Here is a 13,323-nt window from a genome sequence, read left to right on the forward strand (position 1 = left end):
GTGCTCCGGAGGCGGGGACAGCGGGCCCCCCGGCAGTGGGACAACCACGCAGCCACGGTAGCTACAGACTGCAACCCTACACGTGGGGTGGAGACCTGACCCACTGTTCTGGGCTCGGCCAGGAAACTGGAGCCCCCTGCTCTGCCTGAGCCCAGAGCCCAAGGGGGAGGTAGAGGCCGGTCTGAAGATGCTGTCACAGCACCACGTGCAGGCTGGGCGGGGGGGGGGGGGGGGGGGGGGGGTGGGGGGGGTGACCGTTGCAAAGTCCTCCCTTTGGGCCGTTACTTGTGGACCCCTCCCCAGGGCTAAGCTGCCCAGAGACTTAACCCAGCCAAGTCCAGCCCTCCTTCTGGGAACCAAATGCCAGTCGTGGAGGGGCGCAAGAGTTAGCAGGTCGCAAGAGGAAGCAAGCGCACCTCCCAGAAATGGCTTTAGATGAGGCTGGAAGGCCCCGTGAGCGTCAGGTTCGAGGCATGCCCGAGTCCCGCCGCCCCCAGCCTGCCCGGGTACCTCTGGTACTCCTGGAGAGCAGCGACCACGCTGTCGGAGAGCGGCTGCAGGTCATGGGGGTAGACGATGAGCTCCTTCAGCTGGGCCTGCAGCCGGGTCGCCCGGGGCTCCTCCGCGGCCAGGGCCGCCCGCGTCGCCTGCGGCACAGGGAGGAAACCAGAGGGGCGCGGGAGGTTCGGTGACGGGGCGTGGGCATGGCCGGTGGGAGTGGGCTAGCCTGGGAGAAAACTGTCACCAAGGGCAGGGACTGGGGTCCCTGGGAGCTCGGAGCCCGCTCTCCTGCTTCCGGCTTCCTGCCTCGAACTCAGCATTTGCTCTCGCTGAGCCGGCTCTTCTCTACGATCACTGGCCTCCCAGTGGTGCCGTGAGTGCCTCCACCTAATAATACAAGTAACTCGTGTCTCGGGAACACCAACTCCGTGCTGAGTGCTCTGGCCGTCCCATTCATCGAAGCAGGGTGAAGAGCCTAGGAAGGCATCCGCCACGTCCCCATTTTCTACACAAGGAAACGCCACCTGGGAGTTTCCGATGGTTACAGAGCAAGTAAACGGCGGACCCGACAGGGAGCTGGGCCCTCTGGCTCTTCACGTGACTCTTCAGCACCAGAGGGAACAGTGATCTAAAGATGCTTTGTGCTGAGCACTCCCAAACCACGGGACTGACACCAGACACGGCCCCTTCCTGCTGCCCTGGGAAGTGCGGAGTTTGACCCTGGCCTGGACTCTCGCCAGGTGCCACGCTCACTAGGAGGCGAGACGGGGCAGCAGAAAGTGCTCTGGCTTTGGCATGACACGGGCTGAGCCGGAAACCCCCCTCGACCCCTATTGAGCCGTGCGACCTCGGGCTGTTCCCTCATTGGTAAGATGGGGCCACCCCCCCCCTCGCCGAGCCCCTCCCCAGCTGCCCCACGTGCAACCTCGTGCCTTGGTCCAGACCCCCATTCACAGGGACTAGAGGCAGCTCCAGCCACGCTCGGTGATGGAGGGACCACAGGTGAACTGTCACCAGTTTGGAGCTGGAGAGCAAGCTCCGATAGAGGGGTCGCAAGCAGCGGTCAGTGGCAGGCTGGCACACTCTAGAGGCAACAGAAGGTGGAATCTGCCCGGACGGTCTTATTCAGTCTCAAAACTATCCTTGTCCACATTCAATTATTAGGGAAATGTGATGAAAACTGTACAGGGTTTCATAGAAGATGAGGACACGATCGGTGCGTGTGAACCGGCTCCTTCCAAACCATTCACAAAGAAACTCCACACCAGAGCACCCGGGAAGGCTGGCCAGCCTACAGACAGGCAGGCCCTCAGCCCAGGCAGGGCAGGGGTCTGCGGTGAGGACCAGGATCACGGGCTGCCTCAAGAGAAAGGCCCGTGCGGACCACAGAGAGGTCACGCGTCAATGTGGGGCTGTGCGGGTCACTGGAATATCCAGGGACCAAGGAGGGACCATCTGGGGACCGCGGCGGGAAGGCTGCTGGCCCACTGTGCTGGCCCGGCTAAGGACTGCCCCTCTCTGGACACAGCTGCCTCCTTATGGAATCAGAGGGGCCCCTTCCAGTCCAGCCGTGCCATTTCTGCACCTATGATGGAGGCGTCTTTAGTTTCTGGATCGCTGGGATGTCCGAGGGGGGCGCTCTGTGAGGCCACTCTGATGGACTCTGCTTTAGCCACAGAACCGCTCTGAGTTCAACCTCGGCTGCCGAAAGTCTCCCTGAAGTGCACGAACGGTCCCGGCCTGGTCCGCGTAAAGATGTCACAAATCACCCCCGGCCCCCAGTTCTCCGTGTGGAAGGGTCTTGGGACTGTCGGCAGAGAGATCAGGAGGTGGTCACGGCCAGACTGAGCCCCGATGTCCTCATTCCTGGTCCTTGACTCTCTTTATGCTAATTTCCTAAAACCGGGAGTCTGAGCTGGCAGTTAGAGGCATGTCATGTTGAGTCAGACTGTCTGGGGCTAAGTTCAGACCCCTGCCTCCACCTGTAGGGTGCATCACCACAGGCAAGACTTAAACTCCTTAGTTGCCTCAGTTTCCCCATATATTAAAGGGGATTGTGGCAGTGCCTGCCCCCCCCTCCCCCCGCATAGGGTTATACAGCACTCGGCACATCGCAGGCTGGGTAAGTACAACCCCACTATGTCGGTTTGAAAGACGAACGCATCTCTCACAGATGCTTTCTTTATAAGTCGCGCTTTCAACCGCGGTCCTGACATCACCCGCTTCTTCGAACTTTGCCTGTTTCTCAAAAGAGGGAAGAGTCCAAATTTCCTTTTTGGTGCAAGAGAGAAAGGCTGTGCTCTACCTTTCCCCTGCTCTGCTGGGCCACGGGGGCTCCCAGCCAAAGCAGGTCGGGCTGCCCGGCGGCCACGGACCTGGCCTCATCCCAGGGCACCCAGCCACTCCGAGGGCTGGGCTGGAGGAGGCGAGGTGTCTGCTCCTTGCTATAAACCACATCATAAGTGCAAACAGCCACTGTGCGAATGCTCATTTAAGAACCAAAGTCTTCAGTGATAAATGCCAAGCTTCTCTTTCACCGATTTCGGTGAGTCATGGCTTGATCATAATTGAGGGGCCACTGGCATCGGGGCGGGCAGAGAGCCTCCGCAGGGATGCGGTCGCCTCGGCCTCAGGAAAGACTTCCTGAAACCCAGCTGGGCACAGACAAGTAGCTGTCGCGGTGGAACGGTGGCAGGGCCTTCCGGGCCTTGGCTCCCGAGTTTGCACTTTGTGACCCTTATCCCTTATCTTGTGGTAAAAGCCGGTACTTTCCGAGCATCGACTTTGGCAGGTGCTGTGCTAAGCACTTTTTGAGTTTTCACCGGTTCGTCCCTGTCCGTGTATAACTGAGGTTAAAGTACTTCTCCCAAGGCCGCCCAGTTAGCAAGAAGAGAGAGCAGGATCTGGACCCAGGCAGTCTGACCCCAACGTCCCCCTGCCCTTGGCCGCTGCGCACGCCAGCTCCTCCTGAGCCGAGGCGGACAGTCCGAAACAGGAAGTAGTTCTCTTTGCGCTAAGTTGATCACCGCAGTGGAACCTCGTCTACTACGAGGCTCAATGAGCCCTAAAGGGTAACTGCTTTCTTTCTACCCACACAAAAAATAGGTTTGCATTTGGGCAAGCATCGGAAGGAAGAGAGAAAAACAGAACAACAATGCAGAGCGGAGGTGGGATCCGGGTAGCTTTTCTTTGAAAACATTTTCCCTGATGGCACTGACGTGGAGCTAACCCGCTGAGCTAGTACGTGAAGATAGGCGTGAGGGAGGATGTTGACCCTTGTTGGAAAAAAACCTCTCTGTCCGTAAGTCAGACCTCCCGGGTGTGCACATGCGTGGGAGGAAGGCGACCGTGCTCTGGTCGGACGCTGTGTCTGGGTTGGAACCCGCCCCGCCCTCCCAGGATGGGCACCGTTGTCTTGGTCTCCCTAGAACCCCATCGTCTCTACGCGAAGAACCTTCCCTCTGACCTAACTCTCCCTGCTCTGGGCTCAAGCAGTCCACCCCGCATCCCACCACGGGGCAAGGGAATGGCAGACCGAAAGGCAAGCCACCTCTGGTCTTATTTACCCACAGACTCCTCGAGTGGTCCTGGGGATGTTGAGGGTAAGGGAAACCTCTCCAGACCTCGGTTTCCTCATCTGGAAGATGGGTACAAACACCCAACTTGTGTACTACACCCAGGGAACTTAGATCAAAGATCTAGAAGGCCCAGAGTAAACGTGGCTAAAGCTTAGCATGACTCTCTTCCCCTGCAAAGGAGCTCCGAGGCACACATGTCACCTGGACAGTCCCTGTCTTAGCCAAACCCCACTTACCGAGTAGAGTCTCCAGCGGGCCACCAGCTCGTCCTCGGTCCCCGCCTTCGCCGCGGGCTCCAGACCCTCCTCGGCCAGCCTCTGAAGGTCCTTCCTGAACTCTCCCAGCTCGGCCTCTAGCTGCCGCCTCTGCTGCTCACAGGCTCCCATGGACTTGAGCAGGCCCTGCAGCCGCTCCTCCTCCTCCTCCCAGAGGGCTCGCAGCTTGTCCAGAACTTTCTGCATCTCCTCCAGCTCCTCGGTGATCTTCTCCGCGCCCAGAGGAGAGGTGTTCTGGATGACGCCTGCAGCCTGCTCCTCCAGCCTCCTCAAAGACTCCTTACCCCGCGGGAAATCGCCAGCGATGTCCTGAAGGGGGTGGGGGGGGGTGGACGGATGGGGAAACGTACAAGGGGAAAAAGACATCACATGCTGCATTTTCCAGAGCCCCTGGCATGTCACGCTAAACACGAACTCCTAGATGAGAGCCAGACGCGCCTTTCCAAGGGGTGGACTGTCCGCCTTAATCGCACTGACTTGCCACAGGAGGACGTAATTCCCTTCCCGCGACTTTTACGGCCACTTGATTAAGTCGAGGAGAAAATCTGGGTTGGGTGTTTCTGCCTTTCACCCTCTGTGACGTTTGTTGATCTTCCCTCGTAACAAAGACAGAGGCAGCCTCGGGCTGGGAGCCTTCAGCTGGAGGGAGTATGGAGACAAATAGAACCTAACGACCCCGTTGGGTTTCGTTATATTTATTTGTAGGGTTATCTACGAATGCCGAGTGAGCAGTGGTTTTCCATTCACGACAATGACAGAACTTTTCCTTTCATACAAATATTCATTAGTCTTCCATTTAAAAAATTTATGTAGGCACCTGCAAGTCTATTTTATTTGCAAGTGCCTTCCAAATATTTTCCTTTTTTGTCGCAGCGCAATTGCATGGAGTAAGATACATAGATCTTAAGCACTACTATTCAAAGAGTTTTGAGAAATATGCACACCCACGTAGTGCACATTGTTACCAAAATATAGAGCATTTCTAACATCCCAAAAGATTCTAGAACTCCATGTATCTGAAAGCATTGGATATATTATCTTTTGAAACTGGCTTCTTTCCACGTCGTTTTTTGGATTCTTCCATGCTGTCGTAGGTCTTAGCACTTCATCCTTCTTTGTTGTGAGTAGTATTCCTTTATATATAGATACAGACATGGACATGTGATTTATAGCTAATCTATATCTATATCGTCGATATCTCTCTCCGGTGCCACAATATGTGAATCCAACACTCTGCTGATTAAGATCTGAGGTGTTTTCAGTTTGGGACTATTACAAATAAAGTTCTGACGAACATTCTCACACTACTCACATAAGATTTTGGGGGTGGGATGTCGTTATTCACTGGCTTTTAAACAAGAGTCAACTTACATACAAATATTAAATAAATGGTACAGGTGCTGTAGATCTGTGGCAAAATTTATAAAGTAGTCCCCGAATTACTGCACATACTCTAACAGTCCCTTTATGGAGGAAGTCAGAAGCTCATTCAAGGTCACAGCCATTCAGGAAGGCCGGAGTGGACCAAGCCTGTCTCCACTGCAGGCCTGATGCCTACACCAGGGCTCCTTACCCGCGGCACGACCGACACCTGCGGTCGGACAGGTCCGTTGGGGGGACTGTCCTGCCCGTCACAAGGTGCATAATAGCATCGGATCTGGCCTCCACCCGCTACATGCCAATAGCATTTCCGCCCTCCGTGGTAACGACCAAAAAATGTTTCCAGACGTTGCCAAGTGTCCCCCATTTGAGACCCACTGGTCTAGACCACGCTGCTGTGACCTTGGGTTTCCAAATGCCCCGCTGGCTCGGAGGTTTCTGTAAAGCAGCCGAGGCCCCACACCTACTGCGCTAGATTCCACACGTCTCCTCGTGTGCGCTCTGCGTGCCGGGGCTCTTGTATCCCCTGGGGCCCCCAGCACATCCCAGTAAATAAACAACACAGAAGCCCAGTAGCTGAGCATTTCCTCAGGGGACCCCTCTGGTAGAGACGCGGTCAAGTTTACCTGCAGCGCGCAGAGACGGCCCTCGGTGGTCAGTTTGCAGTTCCGCCCCAGGCAGCTGCTCACCTTCTCCACCACCGCCTTCAGCCACAGCTGGAACTCGTCCACGCCTGCCTGGAAATGCTCGTGCTCCCGGGTCACCTGCTCCAGCAGGCCCACTCTGTCCTGTGGGAGGGGAGGACGGTCACCACCTATGCAGGTCCCCAGCCCAGGCTGCCCTTGGCCTTCAAGGCCTACGTGTGTGTGTGCGCGCGTGTGTGTGCGTGTGTGTGCGTATGTGTGTGTTTAGGGGGTGTGAGATACAGCCGACCGTCTGCCCTTTTGCCGAAGATAAAGACATCCCAGTGGCTCTTCTCCACCTTATTAGCGGTAACCCAAGAGACTCTTGGTCAGAGCATGTCCACACTGGGCCCACCAACTCTACAGCTGGCTTTCTTTCCTGCCGTGTCCGGGGAATGGGACTCAAGACAGGGGTATTTAGGGGCATCTGGGTGGCTCAGTTGGTTAAGCGTCCAACTCTTGATATCGGTTCATGTCATGACCTCACGGTTTGTGAGATCGAGCCCCGCATCGGGCTCTGCACTGACAACATAGGATTCTCTCTCTCTCTCTCTGCCCCACCCCTTGCTTGCATACTCTCTCTCTCTCTCTCTCTCTCTCTCTCTCTCAAAATAAATAAATAAACTTTAAAAAAAAATGACAGGAACAGGGGCACCTGGGGGCTCGGTCGGTTAAGCATCCAACTTTGGCTCAGGTCATATATCATGGTTCGTGAGTTCGAGCCCTGCATCGGGCTCCGTGCTGACAGCTCAGAGCCTACAGCCTGCTTCAGATTCTGTCTGTCTGTCTGTGTCTCTCTCTCTCTCCCTGCCCCTCCCCCGCTCACATTCCGTCCCTCTCAACGATAAATAAACATGACAGGAACATTTAACAACTCCTGCTACACAACGCTATCATTGGAGCACTCACCAAGGTGCCGGGAGCACCCGAGGAACTTTCCGTACATTGTCATCTCACTGTGCTCTCCTGACCACCCAATCAGGTGGCACCGTTATTATCCCCGTTTGACACATGGGGAAACGGAGGCACAGAGAGGCGCCTCAGAAAGCACTTGCCCAAGCTCACCTGGGTAGGGAAGGACCAAATTCAAACCCAGAAGGCCAGACCGGGCCAACGGCATCCGTGCCCCACGCCGGCGGTGTGTGCAGCGCGTGCAAATACACAGGAGGCCGTCCCCCCTTCCTCACGGGTCCGGCGCTGCTGGCGGCATGGGCTGCAGTCACCTCGGTTTTCAGACAACCCTACTCTAGTCCTCGCCACACAGGGGCAAGATGGCGTCCCGAGCGGGGCTGTCATCTGAGAAATAAATGCCCCTTCTATCAGACCTGTGTGCCCAGGAACCGTTTCTCAAACACGCCCCTGATCGCAACACCATTTCTCTCAAGCCCTCCATGGCTCCCCGCTGCCCGCAGGCCCGGATCCAAGTGCTGCAGCATTCTGGTCAAGGGCAGGACCCCGCGATGTGGCTGTGGCCTTGCAGTCAACACCCTGGGTTTGGAGGGTTTGCCCGTGACTTGAACCCTGGCCTGCTACGTGCCCGCGTCTCTCTGTACGTGTGGTTAATAACAACCCCACCTCACTATGGCGCAGTGGAGTCAAATGAGTCAGAACTCACGTGACCCGCACTGGGCAGCTCGAGTGGGCAAGGGAGCAGTTCTGCCCGGCCACGCTGACCTCCGGGCCCCACAGCCTCTCTGACTTGGCCCGCTGCCCCAGGCTGACTTAGCAGCCTTCCCTTTGTCCTGTGGTTCCCTTCTGGCATTGTCCATGCCTCCCCATCCGCTGGGAGAGTCAAGAGCTCCCTACACACCAGGCGGCCCCTTGCTGACGTCCCCCCCCAGGCTCTGTGAATGAGTGCTTCCCAAATGGCAGGAAGATTCAACACTGAGTGTGGCCGCTGGAGGGAAGTTTTCAAGGAGGGTCAAGAAGAGGGAAAGGGAGGGCCTCCATTTACCAAGCACCTGCCAACGTGCCGGGAGCGTGACAAGCTATCTCACACTTAACCGTCACCACGATGCCAAGCCCTCCCGCTACACGGATGTCCAAGCCGAGGCTGGGAGGTCACGTAGCTCTTGAAGGGCCTTCTGGACAAGAGTTAAATGGCAGGTGCCCAACTCCGAAACCACTGCTCTAATCCAGGGGTTGGCTGGCGGTGGAGAGTAGACGTTTTCGACGTTAGCCACCATGTGGCTTCTGTTGCAGCCGGTGATGCGTTCCTTCCGTTGTGCCACAGGCTGCCACACACAACCACGTAGAACAGGCCTGTGTTCCAGTGAAACTGAACTATGGGCACTGAAATGTGAATTTCATAGCATTTTTCCATGTCCTGGAAGATTCTGCGTTTTATTTCCTGCCATTTAAGCGGGCAGAAACCATTTCTGGCTCCCGGGCCACGCAAAATCAGGAGATGGGCTCGATTTGGCCCACGGGCCATCAGTAGCTGGCCTCCGCTCTCAGCCGGGGAACAGGCTGTGTCCAGGAGTTCGCTGGCCCTCTACTACAAAACCTGGTCAAAAGTGCTCCAAAGGGAAGCACGGACAGACGCTCGGGTTCAGAAAACTTCCCCGCTCTTCGTACATGCCTCCCCTGCCCTTTGAGAAAGTCCTCACCAAACCTGAAAACACGGATTAATTCGTTTAAATTTGCAACAGCCGTGGCAGGGAGGAGAAGACATCCCCGCTTTGGAGATGGGGAAACCGAGGCACGGGACCGAGTCCTTCAGCGCAGAGCTGGGAACCTCCCACTCAGGGGAGCGTGGCCCGGAGAGCAGCGACAGCAGTGCCCCGCGGGGTCCGAATTCCAAGCACGGACCAAGAGACGGAGGCCACCGCCACCTCCTTCGTGACTCCCGCGCCGGCCCCCCTTCCCGCGGGGCTGTCTGCATCCGTCCAAACCCTCCCAGAGCCTCCGCCGTCCCCGGGAAAGGCTCATTTATGAAACGAAGTGGGTCAGGAATAACAAGCAGAGAATAAGCGCCGGGCCCCTGGTCGACGCTGCCGGTGATAGATGTCGTCGCGCAGCAAAGGCTCCCCCGGAACGCGCTGGCCGGCGGCCCCGTGTGTGAGCGATGAGGTGCCAGCACTCGGGAAGCCCAGAGTAAATAAAAGCCTCCGTGATCGTGAGCAGGCCCTCGGAGAGCAGCGTGGCCCGGCAGGGCAGGCGTCCAGACGAGCCCCGTGCCAGGCGTAGCGATCACAGCGCACAATTCAGCCGCTGCCGGCCGGCCGCGTCGCAGAATGACAGGGGTGACGGATGGCGGGGGGCGGGGGGGGGGGGTCCTCCACCTGCCCCCATCAGACCAAACAACGAAACCATCTGCGGCGGGCAGGGTTGTCGGGAACGTCCAAACCCCACCAATTAACAAGGGCGGCGAGGACTGATGTCTCCGCAAGCCTGCGCCGGCCGGTTTGATTCATGGCCCAGATGCCAGACGCACCCGCCTCCTTTGAGAGGCGCCCAGGGGAGGCAGGGAGGGGGAGGAGGCGGCTGCTGTGTGCCTGGCCCTTCAGAAAACGTACCTGGTGGATTAAAAACACTCATAGTACACCAACAGGACCCCACTGGCGGCCAGACTGCTCTATTCTTGACTCTCAGTGTCTGGGGCTGACACAGCCCTATTGTCCCCCCCACTCCCGGGCTTGGCCCGCTGATCTAGTCCCCGGATCTCCCTGCCGCGGGTGGTCACAGAGGCCACGGGTCCAGAGGTGGCCCCCACGGCGCTCCTGGGCTCCCGTGCCCCTCCACACCAGAGGCTTTGCTAGTTAACATATCGGAAGTCAAAAGTGGATTCTCAGAGGTGAACACAATGGCCCGTTGACTAGCTTGAGAAATGTTGAAACGGGCTCTCTCGTTGGTGAAAGTCAAGGTATTCATACACACAAGGTCTGCAACGGACTGAGCTGTGTCCCCTAAATCCATAGGGTCAGGTCCTAACCCCTAACGTGATGGTATTTGGAGGTGGGGCCTTTGAGAGGTGACCGGGATCACGAGAGGTCATGAGGGTGGGGTCCCCATGATGGGGTCAGTGCCCTTATAGGAAGAGACAGAAGAGAGCCTACTGTCCCCTGTCCCCATCTTTCCGCCATGAGAGCAAGAAGGCAGCCATCTAGGGGTGCCTGGAGGGCTCAGTCGGTTAGGGGTCCGACTTCAGCTCAGGTCGTGGTCTCACAGTTCGTGAGTTCGAGCCCCGCGTCGGGCTCTGTGCTGACAGCTCGGAGCCCGGAGCCTGCTTCGGATTCTGCGTCTCCCTCTCTCTGCCCCTCCCTCACTTGTGCTCTCTCTCTCTCTTAAAAATAAACATCAAAAAAGAAGAAGCAGAAGAAGAAGGCAGCCATCTACAAAGCAAGAAAAGGCCCCTCACCAGGAATCGACTCTGCCAATACCTTGTAGACTTCCCAGCCTACAAAACTGTGAGAAATAAATTTCTGTTGTTTAAGCCTCCCAGTCTATGGTGTTGGGTTACGGCAGCCCGAGCGGACTAAGGCAACACCACAGAGAGCCACCCTGAGACAGGCCTGGACGCCTGGGGATTCTTACATGGCCCCAGTCCTGTCCCTGGGCTGGGGGATTTCAGCTGCCTGCTTCGGAATGGCCATCTTATCTGCCTTGAGAGAGCCTTTCGCACAAGGTGAGGCCTTCATCAAATGTCCGAGGCAGGTGACTAGGAGGCATCTGGGCCGCGGAGAATCTTCGGGGGCCCCAGCGGACATACAGAGTTCCCTACCCTGCTTAGGATGGAGTTCGAGCATTCTCTTGTGGTCTAGGGCTGGCAGGAGGGGCTGTGACCCGGGGCTTGGGGTCTGGGGCTCTACCCCATTTTACTAATGAGGACCGTGGGGTTGGCAGTTAAATCTCGTTAAGGGCAACGCCAAAGTTAGATTTTCTCAGTAGCTCCTCAGTCTTCTGAAGGTCAAGGTCCCTTCTAGAATCTGAAGGAAGCTGTGGCTCTTCTCCCCAGCAAAATGCACTCACGCCGTCCTTACACTCTGGATCCCCCGCTCTCCTGCCCTGCGAGCTGGTCGCTGCCTCCTAGAAACCTCTGGAAGCAATGTGCTCCCGCCTCCAGGGTCTCCACACTGCCCACTCACTGCTGCCTTCCACTTTCTCAGCCGGACCCACAGCAGCTCGGGCGGTCCGGGCTCCTCCCTGACGGGCACAGGGGACAGGACCTGAGGCACCACTGAGGGAAGACCCCACCTTGCGAGTCGCCTAGAACTTCTGGGTCTCTCTCGCGGGACAATGGCATCTGCCACTTACACGGGTTTTTTTTTTTTAGGTCCGCAAAACGGGCCCAGTTCGAAACCTTCGCTCTCCACCACACGAGAAGGCTGGGGGGACCAAATGAGGTCAAAGACATGAAGAGACTTGGAAAAGACAGCAGTCGTCAACAAGAATTGTGATGTCTATGATTTTTTGGACGCAGCGAGGGGAGGGTCCCCTAGCAGCGACTGTGAGAATCTCTGAGGTGATCGTTTGCACACGTGGGCCAGGACTGGTGCTCACCCGGTGCCCCTGGCACGCCCCCTCCACACACACGTGTACACATGTATACACACACACACACACACACACACACGGGCCAAACTACTTTCCATTTCCCGTCCTCCGCACATTTCTCGGAAGGCTCTCTGCTGATTGACAGGTGCACCTGTTTCCTGTGAAGTCACAATGAGGCCACGGGGGCAGACACCTTCTCTGCCCGGCCCCAGGGGCCGACCTGGAGAAAGAATCGCTGTTAAGCCTGCCCTTGCCACTCGGGACTTGGTGAGGGCCAGCTGGCTGCGTATGTGAGAGCCAAAGTCCACACCCGCCTTGCCTGTCCATTCTGGCCCCTGCACAGCTGCCCCAGAACCTTCCGCCGCTTCCCTGGGTGGGAAGGGGGACGGGGCTCGGGACTTGTGAGCCTCCAAGCTGAAGGGCAGGGCTCTCATTCATTCAATAAACAGCTTTGAGCACCTGCTCAAAGCTCCATTGTAGTTGCTATTGGTTCTCACTGCTATTGGGGGCCGAGGTGTCCTTTATGTGGGGAAACCAGGTGCCAGTTTTCAAAGAACTCCCTTGTGAACTGCCAGCAGGTAGGGCGAGCTGCCCTGAGGCCACACAGCTGGAAAGCTGGCAGAGCCTGGCTTGAACCCAGGCCCCTTCCCAAGCATTCAAGGACCAGAGTCCTGTTCTTGCTAGTGCGTTCTCAGATCTCTGTCCATTACAGGTCTGTTGCCCTTAAACTGTAATCACGAAGGAGCCAGCAACACGGCAGACTAGAAAGCCTGGGCACCCTTCCACGATAGACGGCCAAAACGGCTGCATAAAATTTAACATGCGTTGTTTACATGCACACACCGAGGTAAGTGACGTCACGTGGACGACACGCAAAGATGTTACAGGTTGCTAAGCTCACTTGTGTGCTTGAGGTTTTCCTGGGTTTAAGGCTCCGGTTGGAGGAGGAAGTAAGGCTTTGGGCCCAGAAGCAAAAAGGCAGAACCCTCAAGGGGCTGCGTCCCCCACCGTCAAAGGATGAACTAGAAAAATCTCCCCCTACGCACAACCCAGGAAAGAAGTTCGGGTTTCAGCGTGGGCTCTGGGGCAAAACCCAAAACAAAACAAATGAAAGACTAATCGCCTTTCAGAGTGTGGAGCCAGGGGCCTCTCGCATAATTTTGGCTTGGGGTTCAAGTTCAGACGCAGGAATCCCCCAGTCAAGAACACACTGATGTAAGCATAGGAACCACGAAGGTGAATTCCCGGGGGAGCCTGGCTGAGGGAAACGCCAGCCACTCTGAGCGTCAGGCCCCAGCCACGGGGGTCTGCAGATAAAGTCCTGCTTAGCACGAGCTCACAGCCCAGAACCGCAAAGGCCCTAAGGCTCCACCACGACAGGAGACCCGATAAATTGCAGCGTCAGGCTCC

The 13,323-nt window shown here is 56.9% G+C and overlaps 1 protein-coding gene across 8 annotated transcripts in view; it reads right to left on the reverse strand.

Annotated features, from left to right (window-relative positions):
- Positions 1–13,323, reverse strand: part of SYNE3 (spectrin repeat containing nuclear envelope family member 3) — a 103,525-nt gene that overhangs the window by 45,440 nt on the left and 44,762 nt on the right. For 7 of the 8 annotated variants that reach the window (XM_030319896.2, XM_030319902.2, XM_030319900.1 and 4 more), the window contains exons 5-7: positions 6,361–6,522; positions 4,316–4,663; positions 511–647 (exon numbers count right to left, since the gene is read on the reverse strand). In XM_030319896.2, the coding sequence (XP_030175756.1) occupies positions 511–647; positions 4,316–4,663; positions 6,361–6,522 (647 nt within the window). The remainder of the gene's footprint in view (positions 1–510; positions 648–4,315; positions 4,664–6,360; positions 6,523–13,323) is intronic. The other variant, XM_032593456.1, reaches the window with a different exon arrangement.

Source organism: Lynx canadensis, chromosome B3 (genome assembly GCF_007474595.2).
Source record: "Lynx canadensis isolate LIC74 chromosome B3, mLynCan4.pri.v2, whole genome shotgun sequence".
NCBI lineage: Eukaryota > Metazoa > Chordata > Mammalia > Carnivora > Felidae > Lynx > Lynx canadensis.